At 36.5% G+C, this 24,035-nt stretch overlaps 2 protein-coding genes across 7 annotated transcripts; one reads left to right on the top strand and one right to left on the bottom strand.

Annotated features, from left to right (window-relative positions):
* Nucleotides 1-1,220: 1,220 nt before the first annotated feature.
* Nucleotides 1,221-15,675, bottom strand: LOC121864133 (glucose-6-phosphate isomerase-like). Of its 3 annotated transcripts, none has more exons than XM_042363065.1 (11): nt 15,584-15,675; nt 8,551-8,753; nt 7,095-7,188; nt 5,956-6,147; nt 5,564-5,746; nt 5,316-5,429; nt 4,833-5,072; nt 4,263-4,402; nt 3,621-3,804; nt 3,029-3,300; nt 1,221-2,881 (listed from the first exon to the last, which is right to left on the bottom strand). In XM_042363065.1, the coding sequence occupies exons 2-11, from the start codon at nt 8,751-8,753 to the stop codon at nt 2,761-2,763; spliced, it is 1,743 nt and encodes a 580-aa protein (XP_042218999.1). In that variant the 5' UTR covers nt 15,584-15,675; the 3' UTR covers nt 1,221-2,760. The 3 variants fall into 3 exon arrangements, with proteins under 3 accessions (XP_042218999.1, XP_042218998.1, XP_042218997.1); XM_042363064.1 differs by having other exon boundaries at nt 15,558-15,664; XM_042363063.1 differs by lacking the exon at nt 15,584-15,675 and adding an exon at nt 11,375-11,390.
* On the top strand, nt 11,828-22,325 carry LOC121864134 (MTRF1L release factor glutamine methyltransferase-like). Of its 4 annotated transcripts, none has more exons than XM_042363068.1 (7): nt 11,828-11,850; nt 15,312-15,810; nt 16,427-16,512; nt 16,742-16,949; nt 18,017-18,234; nt 21,187-21,298; nt 22,166-22,325. In XM_042363068.1, the coding sequence occupies exons 1-7, from the start codon at nt 11,843-11,845 to the stop codon at nt 22,295-22,297; spliced, it is 1,263 nt and encodes a 420-aa protein (XP_042219002.1). In that variant the 5' UTR covers nt 11,828-11,842; the 3' UTR covers nt 22,298-22,325. The 4 variants fall into 4 exon arrangements, with proteins under 4 accessions (XP_042219002.1, XP_042219001.1, XP_042219000.1 ...); XM_042363067.1 differs by lacking the exon at nt 11,828-11,850 and adding an exon at nt 12,028-12,175; XM_042363066.1 differs by lacking the exon at nt 11,828-11,850 and adding an exon at nt 12,587-12,693.
* Nucleotides 22,326-24,035: the final 1,710 nt, after the last annotated feature.

Raw genomic sequence — 24,035 nt, 5'->3', positions numbered from 1 at the left:
TCACCACGAGGTCAGGTCTTATATAGCGGAGGTAGGCGTGGCTTAATAGTTGACCTCCGTCATGTAAGGCGGCGCTGGTTAACCTAGACCACGAGGCATACACTGGGGAATTTGCTGGGTCGGCTACTCAGCGACAAACAGCGTTTGTAGGAGAGGAATCCACTACAATACCATTATCCATGTATGGATATATTACTTTTGTACAAGTTTACCAATTAATTAATTGCTTACTGTAAGATGACAAATTGACCTGAATGTGATTTCAGATAAGCTCTCACAGAAAGCATATATGTGTAACTTTCTAGAACAGAAGTTACTAGAGGAATTATAATTTACAAAGATGTTCCTCTGTTATTCGACCTTGAAGAAGAGATATTTACTATGTTTCTTACCCAGTTTCCGGCACCAATATCAGGCTTCCCGGATGAGTGGTAACTGATAATCCTTGATGCCTTGAACAAAATATTTTCATTAATAAGTGTTTTGTTCCCCCTCGAAAACCTCATTTTTCTTTTACTTGTCAGTGACATAGTGAAGTCCCAGGCCTTGTATGTATTGTACTGTACTACGTTATTTAATTCTACCTATTGTAGTACATCTGTTCACCAAGTCTATATCCCACTTTCAGCTGCACGTACAAGACAATTTGCTAGCTTTGTACAAAGGTCTTTGTAAATTACAATATTCTATCTTACTGTATTCTAGTTTTAAGCTCTACGTTCTTCCTATATCGGAAAGGTTTAAATTTATCTCCACTGATACACTGGACATTCTATTACTCTTTGTTCAGTAGAAGACTTGTTTAATGGCTGACTACATATTTTCAGGGTACTAGACACTGCAAGGTACTATTGTATATGAATATAGACATCCATCTTAAAGTAATCGTCCAGTTCACTTCCTTTTATATCATTAACAACATACACCAAGAAATATGTGATTTTAAAGAATGGATCCACACATCACCAGTGGCGTTTCTAGCCTTCGGAAAGTGGGGAGGGGGCACTTTGGGGCCAATGTAAATGTTGGGGGGGGGGAGCAAAACCAAACCTGTGTACAACTTGCAAGATGCTGTTTTTGGCATTGTTACACCAATTTGATTGACAAATGTGAAGTGACGTCTCTCATGACGCCAGCCTAAAATAATCAGCATATGGCGGTATAATGGCAACGCTCTTATTCCACTAATCATGATTCATTGAGGTATTGACACACTTGAACATATCTCTAAAACTGTAATATTGCTCACATAGTCACATAAAGGGCGGGTGTACCACATAACAAACATTGAAAAATATAGCAGTGTCTTTACAATGTATGTACATACATCAGCGAAAAAATTCATGATCTCACGCTTCACACATAATGGAGATTATGGAGACAACGTTTACGTTTTCAGACATGGGCGCCGCATGCAACTGTTGCATTATACCCAATGGCAATGGTGCGGTTTCAGTTCACGCGGTACTGTGACGGTAACAGTATATTCAGTGCAGCTTAATCGTACGATTATTGTGTCGGCTGCTAAACTCGTAGACAAAACAATCTAAATCAATTCCCTCAGCGCGTGAGCTTTCAATCGATAGTAGCGCGATGTTACTCAGTCTGTCACTGGACATGGAATTTCTTAGGAATGTTTTCACTAATTTAATTTTCGAAAAGCTTCTCTCGCATGAAGCACTGGTAACAGGGAGAGTTAAAGCTATCAACAGTAATTTATACAAACAGTCAAATGCAGCCTTATAAGGGCATATAAATGACATAAATTGCACGAGCGATGAAGGTTGTTTATGTTCCTTCACGAGCAATTTCTTCACCAGAGGCATCTCTTGTTGTAAGTCACTTTGATTGGCTGAGTATGTAACTGCAAATGCCTTCAAATCTTCTTCAGACTAGAATGTCTGTCCTTCTGGACAGAGCTGAAATCCCACAGGAATCATTGGAGAAACGCCTGTCTAATTCACTAATCAAACAGTCTAGGACTTCATAGAAGATGCCAATGTGCACATGACTCACGTCAGATCTTTGACCGGTCGTTTCCAGCACAATGAATTCATCATTCTGTCGAGGTTTTCTGGTTCGCTTTGGCAATGTTTTTGGAATTACAATTTTGAGAATAAAAAGTGGGGGGGGGGGGGCAAATCAAGGGGGCCGTGCCCCCCCCGTAGAATCGCCCCTGCACATCACTGGGGCAGGATTTGATGTAAAAAGTAGGTTAGAATGGCTGATAGTCTTAATTTTTTTTGTAATATTGTATATACTAGTTACAGAATAAGGTTCATAAAATTACAGTCAAAGCAGTGATGATCTACCACAGCCATTTTTTATACTTTATAAAATACAGTATCAAATTGTTCCTGATTCTCTTGCAGTTGATGGTCTGCTTTACAGTTCAGTACCTCCCATTGCCTTTTAATTTATGCTAATATATCTCTCATTTTTTGTATTTATCACACGGTATATATTATGTACAAGAGCGCCAATTTCTTTCATATAGACGTACAAAGACTATGCTTTTACATGTATTCATCTTCAACATTTCTCTCATTACCATACTCATCAAAATAATGTACGACTCTACCTATAACCCATTCTGACAACAAATATAACAGCATAATCTTCTCTACATACAACAAGTGAGTTTCTATTCTCTGCTAGCATTATTTAGCCTCACACTAAAGTCCCCAATTCATCACAAATACTGTACTGACCATCCCATAAATATACTGAGCAGGCAAGATAATATATCATAGCCTAGATTTACAGATATGTCTTGATAAAGTTGATCAGTCCATTGGTAGATGCATCATGAGAGGACACAGGGGTCTTATCTTGGAGCTCAGGTTCAATAGCTTTGGCCAATTGTTTACCAAGTTCCACTCTGTAAGGGAAATTAACGTTAAAATAATTTGAGTGAATAAACTAATTACAGGTGAAATATACAGCATTATCTTGTATTTCTTCAAGGACTGATTATTAACTGAACAACTAATACAGTAGAGTACAGTATATGTCAACATGGTCTTACCCCCACTGGTCAAAGGAGTTGATGTCCCAAATGACTCCCTGAGTGAAGATCTTGTGTTCATACATGACTATTAGTGCTCCCAAGGTGAACGGGGTGAGTTCTTCTAACAAGATAGAGTTTGTGGGACGATTGCCCTCGAACACCTTATGGGGCAATATGCGATTCTGGGTATCAACTGGCATGTTTGTTTTTTCTAGTTCAGCCTTGGCTTCCTCTCTTGTCTTTCCTTTCATAAGAGCTTCAGTCTGTGCCAAGAAATTTGCCAGAAGTAGCTGTTGAGCAAAAAAGGAAATATTAAGTCTCATTTATAAACTGCCTGTATTGTATTACTCTACCCATTTTCTACCTTTTAATAAATGGTCTAAGCTAAGGTGATTACGAGAAGAGAGGAAGTTAATGTATGACAAGATGCAAGTTACCACGATTGTTTAATATCTGATTACTGAAGGGAATATTGGTTGGAAGAAGGCAACAGGAAGGTGGGGCTGTCATTATTATGTGGAGGGGGGAAGGGCGTAAATGAGTGGACAAGTTAGAATCAAGGAGTTTAAAAGAGGGGTGTGGGTACAGAGTATTATGGCCAACAACAAACCTTATGATGAAAATTGTCTGCGATTGGGTTATGGGATCTGGCAGGAGCTATGAAGTCAGCTGGGATTAAGCGAGTGCCTTGGTGGATCAGCTGATAGAATGCATGTTGCCCATTGGTACCTGGTTCACCCCAAACGATGGGTCCTGTACTGTATTCCACTCGACGTCCACTGCGTGTAACATATCTGCAAAAAATAATGACAATATCTAAAAGCCAGTACGGGTAATAATCATATATTCAACTTGTTCTTGTGACTTTTATCCTAGCCAAAATATTTATTTTTTCTGAGGCTTAACTTCCATTCGCCACTTATAACATCCTTGAGGCATACGTACTAATACTGAGGACACATTCCAACTCATACCTGGTTTCTTTTAATCCCATTTGACAACACAGAAAACATAGTGCAGTACTGTATAAAGGTCTTATTCTGAGGCCTGATTCCAAAACTTCACAAAATCCTTAACATCAAAAGAATCTTTAGAAAGGCTTCACGCAGGCACACATCTATTGGCATACCTATGTACATCATCATCTCAGACATTTAATTTCTTTTTTATGTTCAGTGCAGGAAAAGAAAGATAACCTAAATTGAGTACCACAGAAAGTGCTTGAATATCCACACAGTGTGCACAAACTTACTTTCCATTTGATTCCATATCACCTTGTTGGAAGTACGCAGCAAAACGATGAAGGTACTGGTCATACGGGAGGAGTGCGTGAGTCTCTGCACCATAAAAGTTGTGATACCAGACGCCCAGTAGTGCAAGGATTACTGGAAGCTGAGGAGAATGTATACCATCCATCAATACAGTAGTTAAATTACATCTGTAAACCTACTGTCAAAACATTCCATTATTAAAAAAAATCTAACAAGAGAATAACTTATTTCAGTTATTTGTCACTATAATATAGGTCACCTTTAGTCTAAGATACAGTATCCATAAGCTAAAAAAATACTGTAATCTGAATGTACAATGCAGTACCTAATATTTCAAATGCTATCGGGTAATTCAAATTAATTTCCTAATTCTCGAGTCTTTTGAAACAACTGGATATACAGTATACAGGTATTTGACACTTCATCCGTGAGTATTTAGTGAAAATTAAATATTGTACATTCTTTACCTGCCCACATAAATTCAAATATTCGAAAGAAAGAATTAATGCATACAAAGACAGTACAGTACAGTAATATTATAAAAGACTTACATTTTTCTCTAGTGGGGCAGTTCTGAAATGATCGTCCATGAAGTGAGCACCAGACAATAGTTTCTCAAAGTTGTTAAAACCAATGTGTAATGCAATGGACAGACCGATGGCAGACCAGAGGGAGTAACGGCCACCCACCCAATCCCAGAAACCAAACATATTAGCTTCATCAATACCAAATTCTTTCACTTTAGGGCCATTGGTTGACAGAGCTACAAAGTGTTTTGCGACAGCTGAATCCTGACAGGAGAAAGATGTAAGTTAAGTTCATTCTGATTGACAGAGCACAGGTAAAAAAAAATACTAAAAATATATACTGTAGTAAAAAGGTTTCTTCGCTTAGTATTTTTGTGACTTGCAGTGACTTTTTTAATACCTTTCTCTCTTCTTACTAGTGTATTTTATTGCCATTATCATACATCTCTCATTACTGATAACTCTGATGACTAAGTTTTCTTATAATCACACATGACAGATACTTACTTCTTTGGCAGTGGCAAGGAACCAATTTCTGGCTGAAGTAGCATTGGTGAGGGTTTCTTGTGTGGTGAAGGTCTTAGAAGCAATGACGAATAGTGTTGTTTCAGGATTTAGGATCTAATTGAGAAACCAAAAATAATTTCATGTTAGGGTAAATATAAGCGGCAGTTGTATATTACACACATGTATTGACAATCATTCTGTATGCTTCTATGCACTCAAGTTATATAGACAAATATTTCACAACTTACTTTCAAGGTTTCTGCCATGTGTGATCCATCGACGTTTGAAACAAAGTAAACATTAGGCCCAACGGCATAGGGTTTGAGTGCTTCTGTTACCATTAGTGGACCAAGGTCTGAGCCTCCAATACCAATGTTGACCACATCTGTAATAGACTCCCCGGTGTAACCTTTCCAGTCTCCCGAAATAACCTGGAAAATAACGTTCACATAAAAAAATGCAATAAAAAACATAAATTTAGACTAAAAATCTAATAAATATGAAATGTATAGAATGGTGTAATTTAAGCATATTGACTGTCGTGAGGCATTCGTAGAGATGTTCCCAAATCACCCTTTTCACCTTGATATATTATTCAGAGTGTGAGTGTGATGAACTTCAGCCATGTCCTATTTCTTACCTTGTCACAAAAATCCCTCATGTGGGAAAGAACAGAATTAACCGCTGGCATGACATCCTCCCCATCAACCACTATAGGAGTGTTGGTACGGTTGCGTAGGGCAATGTGTAAGACGGCTCTGTCCTCAGTGAAATTAATCTTTTCTCCAGAAAACATAGCATCTCGAGAACCATCTATGTTGCGAGCTCTGGCCTGTGGAAGGTTTAATATAGTACAGTACTGTAATCTCTGGCGGTTATGAACTTTGTGAATCTGGGCCCTGGGGTGTTAAGTTATTGACATGAGTATATAGAGTACACCCATGGAAATCAGTGCCACTATACAGTACAGTGACATAAACAGATAATAATTTTGTAAATAATACTGATTATGTGTTAAAGGAATATCCTTCTTTCCTTAGGCTTTAGTAAGCCCCTTTACAATATTTATACTGTATATACTTGTCACACTTGCCAGATGCTTCTGGTGTCATTGTACACTACAGGGGTACCTAGTGACAGCACTAGGATCCCGCTTCCTCTATCAAGGAATAAACAATTGAAATTGAATTGAACAGATAATATTATTTAATGGCTTTATACACTGCATTGTGTAAAAAGTGTTCTGGCAATTCAAAATAAACATATTTAGGAGCACTAAGAGCATGATATACAAAAGATAGTTATCTCATATTTTGTGGTTAAATAAACTGCAAAATGACCATTCACTGATGTAATTACATTAATAAAGCATGTTGGGGCGATTGTCTGTTGAAAGAAGACTTGACCAACACTGGAGCGGGTTCAGGTACATTCAGGAGCCGGTGCATGCCCAGTATTTGCCAACAGTGCGTGACAGAGACGTGACCGATCGCCTGGGCGGCTAGCGAGCCGACCTTTTGGTGAAGAATATAAAGGAAAAGAGACGTGACCGATCGCCCAAGCGGCTAACAAGCCGATCAGTGGCGAAGAGGATAAAAGTAAAAGTAAAAAGTCATCCTCTAAATCCGCAGCTCACTACAGTGGATACAATTCATTAATGAAGTGAGGGAAAACTTTTGAAATATATGATTGATTTTATTTTAAATACTGTATTACGAAGGCATATGAAGTGCTTATGTAATACTCAGGTTTAACTTACTGACATTTGCTTGGACTTACCAAATCAAACAAAAGCTTGAGGACTTCCTCATTGATGCGATGTTTACTGTAGTCAAGTAAAATATCTCCGTCATCTGGTGTTGACAATATCACACTGAAAGATTGTAGACGAATAAGGTTAGTTTTGGGTACAGGTATGGCAACTGTATATCTAACAGTATGAGGCCTAAATCAAAATTCTGTACATTTAGCAAAATTAAAAATAACATGAATATGGCATGCATGGACTTGTACCTGGACGTGTGCTTGATACAGTACTGTATTCTGTGAACTGACTGACTGACTGACAGTACTGTATTTGGGTTGGCCAACTAACTGATTGTACCACGGGGCTGCTCACCGGCTGTATTGAAGACGCACCATATAAAAACAAAACTTAACGTATCGAGCATAACAAAGAATATCAGGCGTTCTTACCGTCATTTCCTGTTTTTCGACTGAAAACTAAAGAAGTTATATGTGGTTTTTTAGTGAAATGTCACAGGAAATGTTTTCCCTCAAATATATTTTGACGGTTTAGATATAACTGAATCTAGATCCGGAACCTTATATAACTTAATCTTAACTTAACTAACGTATTCTAAATAAAACTAAGTCAGTGTAAACCTCGGTCTGAAAAAAGGTAATGGTAATTCAGCCGTCACCGGTTTAATAGCCTGCCGAGGGGTTAGGAAGATAGGTAAGGTTAGGTTATAGGGTTGGTTGGTGCCCAACCTTGTTATCCTAACCAACCAAACTTTACCTAACTTCCAAACCGGACCCCCAGCTGTTGGCTGTTGTAATTAACGGGAGATCCGCTGTGTATGATGAACACTCGTCAGTCATCACACGCGGCAGAAATCGTGAAATTAAATTTTTTTTGTTACACTGGAACTCTTGTTTATATCATTATTTTGTATATTTCAGGTAATATTATGCAACCTTAAGTTCAAACTATGAGCATGTATAGACGACAGTAACAATCTTCTATTTTTTTGTTTTTATTAATAATCATATCACGATGTTGCTGCGCCCTGTACATTCCCCGAGCAGTGATTAGAACACGTACATTTGTCGCTATCAAAATTTTCCCAGTACAGTATCTACCAGCATCCTGGAGTGATAACGGTGGGACACCTTGGAAAAAAAAAGATAAAATTTGTTAAATTATACGCAGAGAAGGGCGGGCCACTTACCCTTTCACTCCACTACCGAATTAGTGCGGTTTAATGGTTAATCAACTTTATAAACAATTGGGAATCTAACAAACTATACACTCATACTAATACACGAAACAATAATTCGATAATTTTTAATAAGTTAAACAAAATATATCAGTTTGTTATCTAAAACACCACGATTAATGCCGCAATAAATATAACTATTATAATAAAGTCACCTGGACACAAATAAAATTATCTTATAAGGTATCGCAGAAAATCATAAATTAATTTCAAATTCGGGAAAATTGCCTTACCTGTATTTTTGGAACCTGTCGGGGTCTTCTTTAAACATTTGAAGAATATTAATTTTGTTTCCATTTTTGTTGTAGTAGTTCTGGAGCCGCTTGTAGGCTGCCTCCTCCGTGAGAAACGTCTTCCCGTCCATAGCCGACCACTTGCCGCCTTCAACTGTGACTTTTCGTTCATTTTGACACAGAAGAGTTGTGGTGTTACCCATCTGTTGGCGGACAGATATTTTCGCGTTCAATTGTCTGATTAATATCTTGAAAAATAAAAATGAATAATGAGTTAGTGTGTGTGCGCGTGCATGTAATGATTCCTCGGGAGGGTTAGGTTAGAATTTTTAGATGAATTAAGTTGATAACCGATATGATAATAAAAACTTGGGTTAGGTTAGTTAATCGTAAGTTTCAAAACAAATAAATACATAAAAGTTATAGCTATTAGGCAAATATCCCTATTAGTGTAACACCCATACAACACAAAACCACTTAATTGTGATGTAGTAAAGAGACAAAACAAGCTGGATAGGCAGACCAAGGGGCGTGACGTAACCTTCAGCGCAGCAGTCATGAGGTAATAACAATACTTTCACGTATACCTCCACCATGTTACCGAGCTCATTGATGTTACTCTCTCTTCCTCAGGGGTGCACATGTATTGGAGACGCAGTTGACTATAACCTTTTTTATTTAATTCTTCCTATTACGAACTGTTCTTTGTCTCCTATAAATGTTTCTGTTTCACGACTTTTAATTGTCGATGGACTGGTGTAATTACTAATCGTGTTACGCGTTTAAAGACCTTAGATGTTGAAAGGGAGTATTAATATTATCACGTCACTGTCTCAACTTATGGATATAAAAGATATTACAGTATTTTGATAATCCAAATCAAGAACATGAATCCACAAAAAAAAATCACCTTGTCAACATTCGTCATACAAGACTCGATTTTCTCCATGGTAGGTGATGGTGGATTGCCATGACATTTTTAAACATTGCTAACTTCAGAGAATAGTAACTCTGTATAGATTACTGTAGAGTCTAGAGGGTAAAGAAGTTCTCAGGTCATTAATACAGAGCGGCTGTTTTAATGCAAGTTTGTTATTGTTACAAGAATCGAAAAAAATCAACAATAGGAAAGGTTGATACGTCGCGCATGGTGAAGTTGACCTTGACGCTTTTAGCGTTATTACTGCGCTTCATCAACTAATTTCTTTACCAAGGTAACCAACAATTTTAAAATATATCTGATAGAACTCTTTGGGTTGGCCAGACAAGAGAAAAAATCTTGAAAAGACAATAATATTCAAAGTTAGTTCCAGCATTAAGTCTTCATAATGCACTTGTCATTACAGGGTATTACATTTAAGTTTTAGCTGTCTCGTAACTGGAGGTGTACGAATGCACCAAACATGCTAACATCGCCAAAGCACAAAACTATATCCAATCATAGTATACAAATAATTCAACCTTAACTAGACACGTTCATTAGTACCAGTTAAGTAGAGTTAACTACAGACACAGGAATTTTAACATTTTGGAGGTTTATTTTGACACTCAGTAAACTATCTAGTTAATGTAATCATTTGTAGAGTGACGTTTTATTGTAAGTTATGTTCCACTTCTTAGCATCAAGTTAACCTCAGTTCAAATGTCAAACGGAGCTAATGGATTCGTTTTGTCTGTACATGTGCCTGTCAATAAAATATCATCAAAATTGGTAGAACAGTGGAGATGTAAGTCGGTAAATGGGTTATGTGTTAGCCAAGGAATTTATCTAAGTCGCAAATCAAGCTTACCTTCTGATGACTCATTTAACCTCTCGGTAGCTATAGTTTTGCAACGTCTACCTTGAACAAGAACTATAGTATCTTATAGAATTTTCCTTAAAACTGTTCTATCATCAAGGCAAGATATATAAATTGCCATTGATCATATGTCTTTTCCCTGACAATTGCACTTGAATCAACGAGTATGTGCAGCGTTACAACTAGGCCGCCAGCAAGGACGAAGAAAAGGAGCACGCTCTCTCTTTTTGTTCCTCGTATAAGTATTATTATAAGTGATAACTGAAACCTCACACACACTTCCTTCTACCTTCAGCTTGCATACAAAACAAAGTGAATCCGTTGCTCCACATTGATTACAACGTTTCGTACTGATATATTGATATATTCACCAAGATAAAAATTCTGTGTAACATTTTTCTCTTGGCCCTGTTGTCATTTGCTAGTTTCGAAGAAGTAATCCTTGTTCTAATAATGTTTGACACTGACTACCAATGACATTTCGAATAGACAGTTTGTCAGTAATAATGGGATTGGTCGTTTTTATCTACAACACTTATTAAAATACCTGAGCTCACTTGTGACATTTTCTAAAATAGTATCAACAAACGATCCGAAATTTGTAGGATATACTTATTTATTTTGGACCAGGTATTGGCCTTGGTTCGTGTTATTCTAAAGCACATGATTACAAATTTGTTTTATTTCTTCATATTCTTAAGTACATAGTGATATCTGATAGGAATGCCATCAATATGTTTAAGCAAGCCTGCAACTCACAACAATAATAATAAAAAATGCAAAAAATGTGACCTTGTGGGAAGTAACAATATTTCCGCTTTCGAGCACGTTATTTTTAGTCATAGGACTGTTGTTCACACTTTAGATATCAAATGATTCAAATCTGAGCGTTCCACTTGTTTACTTTACAGCTCCAGCGCTGATCACAACATACAATACCACTAAAACACGAGGCTTACTGTATCGACATCTAGCCATACTATATATTTGATTCTTAAGTAATATATGACAGTGCAATGAAGTACCTGAAAGAGGCCCACCCGAGCCGCGCCCCAGTCCTTTCCACCTCCTTCAAACTATTTCGCGGGACCGGTCGATCACAACGTAAGGAATTATTTATAGAATGTTAAGTATTCCGTTATTACGTCACTGTATTAAACCTCTTCATATCATTAACTTAAAAATTCATGTATTGTATTATCGAATGTGTTTCCATCAGCAGTAGATCAATATATCTATCAAGGCTGCCACAGCACACGTTTCTAAATATTGCTGAATTCCCTTTTATATGGCAACGCTACTTTACCGAGAAATGGAGGACGAATTTGGTACATTATTAACGATTAAGTGTAATTTTAACATTTGTTTGGTTCTAAAGATACTTATTTTAACTAGAGATAAGAACGATAACCCGGTATAAACCCGATAACTTTTTCATAAAAGAAAGGTCTTCCTGGGAATTCGTGCGTTCGCGTTGTCGTGAGAAAGAAAATATGTTAAGGTAGCAAAAGTGTTTACTCCTACTGGTAATTATATGTGTATGTGTGCAGAAAGATGCTTGCTGAAGTTATCATTACTTATTACTTCACCTCCCAGGTAAACGTTAATTAACAATTAACCTGTCAGTGGAGTATAGAGCAAGGAACCGGATATTTGACATTTAGGTATTGTCAACAGCACAAACTGGTGTCATTCTACATGTTATTCCTCGTAAAATTATACTCCTTGTAATGAGCAATGTAGCCTAACTAAAGCCACTAGGACATCGTAACGGTGTATGATAACGACCTAGAAGGAGATAGGAAGACGGAGTGAATGAAGTTCAGGTGAGTCACAATTTCATAACATACTATCAACCCAAGAACAGAAGTTTTCTTTTAATTGATGAGAGTAGAAAAGGTGGCTAGGTAGCTGATCATGGCAAGACTAGTCGGTCTGCTTACTATTAACATTCCCCGCGTTAATTATGTGTCGGAGACAGAATGTCGATGTAACAATGATTAACCGGACCCGAACAATAAAAAAAAAACAATCCTCAAACTCAACCTATTTGTTTATGCACACTGAGCTGGATTGTGCAACCTTTATTTGTTTTATCTTTAGGGCTGGTTGGTTCATGTTTATTGTCAAAAATGGTTATTTTCCCATACAGATTATTATGTGCGGTACACTCGGGCAAAAATATAATGGGAGCCAAATCCGGATTTGTAACCACTTTCTAATGCCTGTATTATTATTGTTGATATTGTAACACCTTCCTTCCTCCAGTGCTTTAGGAAACTGTGCTGTTCCAATAAGGAACAAATCTGGTGATATGAGGAAGAGCTCTGTGTATGAGAACACGGCAAGTATTCATGCATGCTCAATATCAAGAAGATTATCAATTGAAAATTAATAAAGTAATTTATTAATTAGCTGACTCCTTCTTCTTAAATGGCACAAGCCGAGATATCAAGATTATTGATGTGCTGGAATAAAAAAAATTTATAACCCACAAAGATCTATTCAATAAGCAAAGGAATAACCTAATAAAGTTAGGACAACAGTAACAAATGAGGTGACGGTGGTGACGGCTGCGTGGGCCATCATTAGTTCTAGCAATATGAGAACCTATAATGAATTTCTTACAAATAAGCAGTCTCTCTTCCATATTTATCTTAAGTATTTTAGATTAAAAACATTTAAATACACCAATAAAAACTATAAAAATGATAAATAACTATAATTCCTGTAAATAAACGTGCCTGCTAGAACACACCAATGACTTGATGGGGTCGGGAATGAGCTGAGTAGTGAGGAGTTGTGAGATTGAGGTGAATGAGCTGAGTAATGATGAGTTGCGAGATTGAGGTGAGGAAGTTTACCTCCACTCATTTTATTCTAGAATTCAAGGCGGACTTGGATATAGCTGCTTTCCTCAGTACGTTTATAATTTAAAAGTCATTACCAAGACAAACTCAACTTGAATTAACACAGGTATGTTAAATGTCGTCATATATGGCAGCTGAAGCATTAACTCGGGAACAGTTTAAAAACATTGCATTTTGCTGTATACTTTCTTCTTGTGATTGTAAAAAAAACATATCCAGTAGGTTTGTTTAACTTTGGTTACACAATTCTCAGATTATTGAGTAAATTCTTTGTTTGGTTGAGTGATATGGAAACGATGGGATGTGTGGTGAGCTGTGAGGTAACCTATGTGAGGTAGTTGTTGCGTTATTGGGAGTAGAAAGTCGGGTACCGCCCTTGCTTTCGTCAAATATAGCCTTGGGTAGAGTGTAAGTACAGGCTCAGTATTGTGGGGGTGGGGATATGTAGCTAGGGTTGTTTTTTTCTCCGACATTCATTCTGATTGATCAAGGTAGATGACTGATCCTGGGTTAATGGTTAGGTTAGGTTTGCAAGTGACAGAATTCAGTAATCTAGAATCAGCATCATCAACCTCAATCAATCAGAATAAATACCGGACAAATAACCACTACCTTAATAACTTCCAGGAAGGTATATTTTTATGTTACTTGCCTGAGTCAACAACTTGGGACATTTCACCATAGAAGATCAGGTAAAGGTGAAGCAGACGGTTAACACCCAAATGCATTTATATATTATGTCCATATTTTCCACATTTGTTTTTTGGAGGATGATACGGACTACAGTGATATGTCCGTTAGCCGGAACAATTGGTGCAGAGCACTTCCGGGAATGGGAGATTTCCAGGTAATGAGACGACTCTCAAACCCGGAAAAAAATGCCTCATTCCCGGAATTTTCCGGGTATCAGAAAAATTTTCTCGGAAGTTCCAGAAAATTCTGGCTTTGGGAACAATTTTCCAAGAAAATTTTAATTACGGCTATCAGAGAGTTCCGGGTTTGAGGGATTCCGGCTAACGGAGATATTACTGTAATAAAATAAAAACGACAACATTGTATTATTATTTTTTATTTTTTTATTTTAGTCAATCTTTGATTATAAATTGTTTGTTAGTGGGCGGGGTCTGAAGAGGGAAATAACTGGGTAAAAACATAGTGAACATTGATTATCTGACAGTACAGTACAGGTACTGTAATTTCTTTTCTCTACGTGATTTGTAGGTGAAAAGAATAGATTATTTATTGTAATTATGATGCTGTCGGATCTTCCATGGTGACCATATTTTGGTTCACATCATTGGCTTTACGGGAGCGCCCACGGTCTTTGTTTACCTATCAAGAAATGAACGACGATCTCATCGAGCGGGTTTATTATACTTTGAATCCTATTTTTTCTTCTTGTGATGTTGTTTGGACAATAGTGTAGATGAAAACCGAAATGACAATGCACAGATTAGGAACTTAGGTAAGGTTAGGTATGTTAGGTAAGTTTAGGTAAGGTTGGGTTAGGTAAGGTTAGGTTAATGTTTAATAGGTTCTATGCATTTTCATTTCGATTTTCTTACATAGTATCATCCAAACAACTCCATAAAGTCCTTCTGGTGCCTAACTGTCTCCTCCATAACTGAAGAAAATTGTTTCTTACCTCAGGAAAAGGTCAATAAGTGGATGAGGAAAATGTTTCTTGTACTGTAATACAATTTATTTTTTCCGTCCTGAACACACTTCTCAGTGCTTAGTTAGAAGTGAAAAATGCAGTTGATAAGGAAGAGGAACATCAAAGTAGAAGGGAATCCATACTTAACTTGAACAATTATTGATTAATTTCTTCTCATTAGCTATACTGAATTATGCTGCTGAATATTGAATAAATTGAATAACAAATAATCTTGGCCAACCTGACAATTTGTTTATGTTGATTCTCTTATTTGTCAAAGTTTTAATTAAGATTCACCTCACACAATCATTCTGTTGTTGATGGTTTTCTTATATATTTAACTTGAATTTGGTGATCAGTTTAATTTAACGTTCAGTAACATGGTTTACCAAATTTAATGTTGAATCATTATACCTGTATTATTTTTAATTTCAGATTCAGAATGGCAGCTGTTAGATTGTGTAGTCAGAGGCTCAGGATAAGCAGTAGACAAAGGTGTATGTCTTCATATTACCGCTACTCTACCTGTAACACAAGTTCAACGGAAATCCTTGTGCAGGACAAAAGCTCACAACATTCTTTAAAAAATCAGTTTGAATGTCACACACTTTCGTTCATTAATGTAAACAAAAAACTTCCTCATCAAAGTTGTTTTTTTCCAAAAGTAACAAACATACTTACATCAATGAAATCGGTTTGTAAATTACCTCAAAATGATATAAGATATAGCCCACTTAGTAGACTCAATATAAAACACCGCCCGAGATATGCACTTCACCAGAGCCAGACACACACTGACAGATCGTACTCAACTAGAGCAGACACCGTGAAGGACACTCTAAATGACTGGACAGAAAAACTGGAAGCAGCGGATGTGCCAGAAGCAAGTTTGGCTGTTGAATACATAATTTCTCACATTCTCGATATACCACGAGTAAGATACTGCTGCATGTTACAGCATTCTTTTGTTAAGTACTGTACTGTAATGTAATTGTAATTTTGTTCATACTGTAGTACAGTGTTCAGTTTAATTGTACAGTACTGTATAATAATTATTTGATTATTGATATACAGTAAACTCCTGAGTTTTATATGACAATAAGAAAAGAAAAATAAGCATCATGGAAGAGCAACATTGTTGGTTTTGTGAAGTGAAAGTTTATTTTGTTGTCAGTCTTCCAGTAAGAGGCCAAGGTTGTTCGTGGTCATGTTCTGTTGTCCATGCAGAGGACCCACTGACTCCCATTTTCTGTACAGTATAAGATAGCTACTCAGTGTGTTCTTGGCATTTGTTAATTTCTTATAAAAAGAAAAAAAAATTATATATAGTGTATGTATATATATATATATATATATATATATATATATATATATATATATATATATATATATATATATATATATATATATATATATATATATATATATATATATATATATATATATATATATATATCAAAGGAGTTACACCTTACCAGTGATGCAGGGTTGTATTGTTATACTGAACAGGATTCAAATACACATTGTTGAACATTGTTTTGAATTTTCAGATGGAGTTACACAGGTATGCTTCATTAACACTATCAGAGGAAATGCTTACAGAAATAGAAAGATTAATGACATGTCGACTTGCAAGGTATGTGTTTCTTTAAATTTCTTATACAGTACTGTGCACTATAGTAAAGTTAACTTTATTCGGACAATATGTTAAGATTGTGGTTGGCACAAGGCATGATACTTTTCAAATAGAATTGTGAAGTAAAAGCATATAAATTATGAAAGAAAACATTATTGCCAAAAGTTATAATATTTTCCTTTGGTCAGTGTGTTGTACAGAGAACTTATCCTAATTTACTGTGTTATAGGATGCCGTTACAATACATACTGGGTGAATGGGACTTTCACTCAATAACTCTCAAGGTTCGACCCCCAGTGTTTATCCCACGACCTGAGACGGAGAAGCTAGTTGAATTGGCCTTGGAATGCTTACAAGGAATTAAAGCACCTCGAATATTGGAGATTGGCTGTGGCTCAGGGGCAATTTGTTTATCCCTTCTTCACATATTAGGTGATGTATGTTCATAGTTATCTGTTATCTCCATTTTATTTGATAAATTTACCTAAAATATCTGTTAAAAAGTATGCCTGGTACTGTAGTTGTCAGTGCCATTGTAACTAGTATAGAAGGGGTTCTGTTTCTTGCCCACTGCTCTTGTTCATGATTCATATTTTAGGTTCACTTAGTCATTTCTCTGTAAGATTCTTACCCTTTTAATATTTTATTTGGCTAACATTAGACAATTTTATTCAGCTCAAGAGGAGACCCCTTACACAAGGGGGTTAATTTTAAAAATTTTATTTTGTCAGTCTATTCATGCACTAGACAGAGGTACTGTATTACTGTTCACTCAATCCGCAGAAGTTACCTATATTATTTTAATGTTCCCTGAGCCTCATTTCATAGATTGAAAGCTAAAGAGAGTATAATCCTTTAAAGATAGGTCGATGTTTAGATCTATGAAGTTTATTGGGAATATATTTACCTTTATAAACTAGACTTTATAGAACAATAAAAAGGGACACAAACTTCAATTTGAGAAGAAGACTGCTGAAAGGGTTTATATGGCAAGGATAGGTAAATGGGTCAGAATCATGGGTATTTCCAGCAGACACCAGAAAGATGTTGGAGGCCTTTGAAATGTGGTATTATAGGCAAATGTTAAGAATAAGCAATGCTAACAGGAAAATAAATAAATAAGTACTAAGGTTGGCAAAAAATTTCAAGATAAATACTCAAAATGTACAGAAAAAAAATATTTTTATTATTATTTAGGGATGAGAATAATAACAGAAATATTAATGGGCAAAGTTGAGGGTAGGAGGGCTAGGGGAAGGTGGAGACAGGGATGTTTGAATGAAATTGAAAACTGGGTCCCAAGTGAAATACAAAAACTTATGAGATTGGTAAAAACAACTCTAGAACATTAAGAGTGGAGGACTGTGGTCACCAACCCTGTGATTGATTGAGTGATATATTTTATATTTAGATTTGTCTTTTTCTCTAGCTTTGGGCATTACCTCTTAAGATACATACACTGTACTGTACAAAAAATGTGTGTTTACTTTTTACATCATTGCAGCTTCATTGTGTTGCCGTGGATCAAAGTAAACATGCTATAGAAGTAACTGCGCTAAATGCAGCCAGTCTTAGAGTTACAGATCGCTTAACACTTGTGGAAGGGAAGGTAACAAGTGAGAAGATGCCAAGTTTGCCACAAGAATGTTTTGATCTCATCATATCTAACCCACCATATATGCTGAGAAAAGACCTCCTCAATGTCCAACCTGAAATTATGATGTAAGTTAACCAAGAAATGTTCAGTTCAAGTATTTTTAAACTTACTGTACCTTCAACAAGGATGTAAGAGACAATAGAAGATTGAATTTAAGGAAAATATTAATTGAAAAGAAAAATATAACAATTTTGGGTGCTACTATAGCATGCGGTCTACAAAGATATCTTTAGTCTTACCTAACTTAAATATCGTGTAGACTGCGCACTATAGTAGCATCCAGTATTGTTTTCTTTTCTTTTCTTTTTTACAAATTATCATTCTGTTTTTTGCTCAACTGTGCACTTGAAGGGATAAATCTGATTATATTTAAAATGGTATAATGATGATCATCTTTTGAAAAAATTGCACTTCTAACCTGAAATCCTGGGATCAAAATCTGTGAAGTCTATCCAGGCAAGAGTAGGAAGGAACAAAATCCCTTTGGTGGTATTGTACAGTTGCCTCCACATGGGGTCACAGGCTTTTTTCTGGAAAGTAAAAGCTAGAGTCCCTACATACTGAGAGTAGCGACATAGGCGGTCCCGTGTTTAAATAGAAAACGCGGCTATTGGACGCCACCGAGCCCCTCCGCTCACGTTGACCTGTGGTCATGCAGATCATATTCCTGGTTGGAAGTGGACATAGTGTGTAATGTGTAATGCCGTGCTGCTGTGCCATCAGATGTACTAATAGATCGGAGAAGGGATTTAAACTGTACAGATTTCCTCCAAACCCAGAAAGAAGGAAAATATGGGTAAACAAAGTCAGTCGTCTGGATTGGAAACCGTCTCCATCATCTTATTTGTGTCAGGAATGTTTTATGGCTGTGTTGTCGTACACTAGGTGAGCAGGTTCACTAGGTGAGAAGCTCACTCTTATTTTCCACAGAAATCAGTATAAAATATAAGAGATACATGGGGAATAAGGACTGATGAAGAATACATTAGTGGATGTCATGTTTTTGACCTGACCTCATGTTTTGTAAGGTCACCCTATGTACATAAGCCTCTCTCAGTCCTTGTAATTCAGTTGCCTCTGAAGATGTCTTGAATAAAGACAAAAGCTAAGGTGCTCCATTGTTTCCCCTTTTCCTGTGTGATTTTATCAAGATTTATCTTATCCACGTTTCCATTGTGGATCTACATGAAATATAAGTATATATACAGTATAGAGAGATGGCGTCAAATCTCGAGTTGTTGCTACTCTCAGTATGTTGGGACTCTAGTAAAAACTAATGGGATTAAATGGTTGATTTGGTCTGTCATCTTGAGAAAATGTGTATCAAAATGATTTAAAACTTAAGGGCACAACGTAGTTACCGTTTTAAATGCAATATTTTAAGTACAGGAATATTCTGAATTATTTAAAAAATCATTAATTAAAATTAAATAACTGTTTTTATATTATGAACCCAGATTCTTAATTAGCGTATAAAAGAGTACAGGTTAGACCCTGCTAATCCGGGACCCGATAGTCTGACAGCTTCGATGGTTTGTAATAGTACACTTCTAGTGGCTGTTGCCAATTTTATACATTTAAATACCGGTACTTTTAATTTACCCCTAAACGAGGTGCTGCGTGGAGAAACTAGCACAAGTGCCACCCAGGCCACAATCATTTTTATGACTGCAAACAGTCCTCAAAACACCCTATTTTCGTGAGGTGATGGAGGAGGTGCAAAAATGCCACTGACCATGTGGTTAAAAGTCAATAGACAAAAACCTAGCTCTGGTCCATATCTCATCTAAGCGACATTTTGACTATATTTGTGTGGTGAATGTAACACATCCGCCAAATTTTTTGTGTGAAACATACAGCCTTATGTCATGAGGCTGTAAGTGTGTTTGTGGGCTTCGGGTGGGGGTTTGGGGGTAAGAAGGGAGTTTTATGGTGGAGGTAGCCAATCAACAAGCAGAACTGCATGCCGGGCAGGGCTGGTGGCGCACTTTTTTTAGTCCTTGTCATGAGACATGGGTGCGGAGGAGGTGCATCTCATGGTAAGGGAGTGTTGCTTTTCTTCATTAATATCGCCGTTTGTGGTTGTGTATTGTCACTACGCAACAATGTCAAGTGGTAGTGACTACGTTGATGCCCAGCCTGAGCCCTCTACGTTGATTGGAAGCTTCTCTTCAGTAATGTTTTATTCTCAGAAGCCACCTAAGGGGTCAGTGTCCCAGAGCCTGATGACAGTGAAGCCTCCCACAGTGGAAAACTAATTTAGGGTGTATTTTTATTATGATAATCGTGATTGGAAAACGAAAACATTTACCCAAGTTTTTATTACAAAACATTAAGGAAACATAATTTTTGGTAGGTAGGGTTAGGTTAGTTGAGGTTAACAGTATTGTTGAAAAAAATTTATTTGCATAATTTACAAACATTCGGCTTCATTTTAAAACAAACTGCAACATTCTAACTAGAATACTTCCTGTGTTATCAATTAATGAATGTTGCAAACTTTGAATGCATTTCCTGACAAAAAATGAGAATGGTGCTTGTGCTAGTGTTTCCACGCGACACCTCAAATATGCCTCCTGAGAGACCAGCAAGCAGTAGAAGTGGTGGTATTTTGGCAAAACATAAGTATGTGACATTTACTATTTTAAAAAAGATGTCTATACTGAAGACATTTATGCATTATTTTGCTTTATTAACCTCGGCTTTGATGGTTCGGAATTTTTGCTAATCCAGAACCGGTCTGGTCCCAAGCTTCTCAGGTTAGCGAGGTCCAATCTTTACGTATTTATGTAATTTTAACAAAATCTGTCTCATGACCTCATGTGCCGAAAGGCTAGATAATAGGCCAGCCATTTTGGGGAAGACTAATTGTCTTTTACAGGAAAGTGGAAAGTAATGTGATTAAATGGTTAAGTTAGTCAATAGTCTTTAGAAAATGTAAGTAAAGGTTATTTAAAACTTAAAGGCACAGTATAATTGACATTTTAATACTGTACATTTCACTTTTATGTTAATAGCTATGAGGATATGCGTGCTCTTGATGGAGGAAAGGAAGGATTGGACGTTATTAAGGCAGTGATAAAGCACTCTCAGCATCTCCTCCCTGGTGGTCATGCACTGCTTCTTGAGGTGGGCATATTTAATTTTTGTTTTTGGGTAAATATCCCATATTTTCAGTAAATAATCCACTAGGATTGTATTATCAGTTACTAAAAATTCTTGGTTTCTAGCAGAACCCTTTTTTGTGGGTGGAGTACAGTATACAATTTTTCCAAACCATTAGTTCTCTTGTTTATGTTGAAACAGTACTGCATTTCACAAAATAGTACAGTACAGTATTTGGTTACACCAAACCTACATTCTCCCTTCTGAGATCATTATACAGTATGCTGTATCTTTCATGTCTTCCTTTACCTGTGGTTAATTATATTTAATGTTTCTTTTATAGAAAAATATGCTTGTTTTAAGACAAAACTCCTTATTAAACTTTCTTTGAAGATAATATAGTACAGTATTATGTACAATAATACTGTATGCTTAATTTAAAAATTGGTTGAACTCAACAGATGAACAATTGGTGGATGAGTACAGTACTTTACTCTACATTTGAAGTGTTTTATTTTATTAATATTTTTAATTAGATGATTATTGTTTGAAAGTCATGAAGGTGGTAGAAATAGGTCTGGGGTGGTAGAGTGTAGGCTGTGGAACACTCCCTTATTTATACTGTCTGTGTACTGTAGCTGTTTTAGGGATTTAATTTATGAAACCCTCTTCTGGAGTGTGTCTTGCATATACTGACAAACTCCTGTATTAAGTGAGAACAGACTTCTGTTCTGATTTAAGTTCTTCTGATTAGATATTTTCAACAAAAAGTAAGTCAGTCAAATTTTTTCTAAGTTCAAGACAGTAAGGAAGCACACAATGATGCTAATGGAAGTATGAACTTTGAAAGCTATTATATTTTTTAGTTTAATATTTCCCTTCATTTTTCAGGTAGATCCCTGTCATTGCTACCTTATTCCTACTTGGATGGAAAAACAGCCTACTTTAAAACTGAATATGTCAAAAGTGTTTCAAGATTTTAATGGAAAAGATAGATTCATTAAATTTGTAAAATTGTCATAATTATATATTGTAAATATTAAGAACTAGAGATACCGTATTTTTCGGCGTGGAAGACGCCTCCTGATTTTGGAAATGAAATTCAAAAAAAAAATTACGGGTTTTAGCCCACCTGGGCACAGGTCACTGACCCACATTGGGGCCTAGGGGGCGAAAATGTAATAATAATAATAATAAAGAAATACAAAAATGAAAAAAAAATATCGAGAGTGAGAAACAATATACCTGTATGTATGTTGTGTTGTCAAAGTAAGAGAAACAATTGAGACCCTGCAGAAAGTCAGATCATCAACCTGGGACTTGGTCACATAGCAGCAGGGTCTACCATTAGACAATACATTTTGCTTCCAATATCTTCCCAGACGGTAGTACCTCCCTGTTTGGTACATTAGCTGCCTACTACTGTACCTACACCAGTGAAACCGTTGCTTGATATACAGCCCTTTTGACACAAGTTCACACACCTCTTTGAATATCATCACTTATAACTGCTTATCAGTCGTCATTTTCATCAATTTAAAAAAAAAATCTGTATAAGAAGGTGAAATCTTTAATACAGCACTCATTTTATACACCTGGTCACCTCCACATCTTAGGGGCTGTAGTGTTTACATTCTTTCTCTTGTTTTTGTCGGTATGACAACGAAGAGAAATATTTTCCAACAGTAGAAGGTAAGCAAATGTAAACATGTATAACAACGTCTATATAAAACAAAAAATCTTTATTTAAAAACAAAATAAATATATATAGATATATATAGATATATATGTATATATGTGTGTGTGTGTGTGTGTATGTGTGCATGTGTGCGTGTGTGTGTGTGTGTGTGTGTGTGTGTGTGTGTGTGTGTGTGTGTATGTGTGTGTATATGTGTGTGTGTATATATATATGTATATATGTATATATATATATATATATATATATATATATATATATAGATTTTCAGGAAGTAGATTATCAACTGGGAAGTAATTACCAACAATAGTTTATCATAGAAAATGGGAAATTTGTATCACAGAAAATGGGAAATATCTATGTTCTGGGAAAGTTGGTTATCTACTTACTGTCCAGACTAAAGGTCCATAAGAGTCCTGGACCTGACATGGTGCATCCTAGAGTGCTAAGGGAGCTGTGCAACGAGCTTGCAGAGCCCCTGAAGATTCTGTTTTGTAAATGCCTGGATGAACAAATGGTCCCCAGTGAATGGAAAGTGGCTTATGTAGGTCCTATCTTCAAGAAGGGCGATAGGCACTCACGAACAACTATAGACCGGTGAGCCTGACCAGCATAATATGTAAAAGTATGAGAGTATTATCAGAGATGCAGCGATGGAACATCTACTGAAACAACCTTATGAAATTACACGGTTTTATGCGGGCGCTCTTGCTTACAAATTGCTCAAGGTGTTGGATATTTGGACCAATATTCTAAACGGGGTGGTAATATCGACATATTACCTAGATTTTGCCAAGGCTTTGCGACAGTGTATTACGATAGGCTGAAAATCAAACTGGAAGGGTACGAATTCGATGTCTAAGCGTGGATAGAAGACTTTCTACATGACCGCAAGCAATGTGTGGTGATTAATGGCACGAAATCGTCATCTGTACCTGTAACAAGTGGGGTACGCAGGAGGTAGTGTATTGGGCCCGCTGTTGTTTGTTTGTTTTCTTAAATGATATGCCTGGCGTTCACTCTCCATACAAATGTTTGCCGATGACGCCAAGTTATTTCGGGAAA

The sequence above is a fragment of the Homarus americanus genome, unplaced genomic scaffold (assembly GCF_018991925.1).
Source record: "Homarus americanus isolate GMGI-L3 unplaced genomic scaffold, GMGI_Hamer_2.0 scaffold26351, whole genome shotgun sequence".
NCBI lineage: Eukaryota > Metazoa > Arthropoda > Malacostraca > Decapoda > Nephropidae > Homarus > Homarus americanus.
This window is presented reverse-complemented; position numbering and strand designations above follow the sequence as displayed.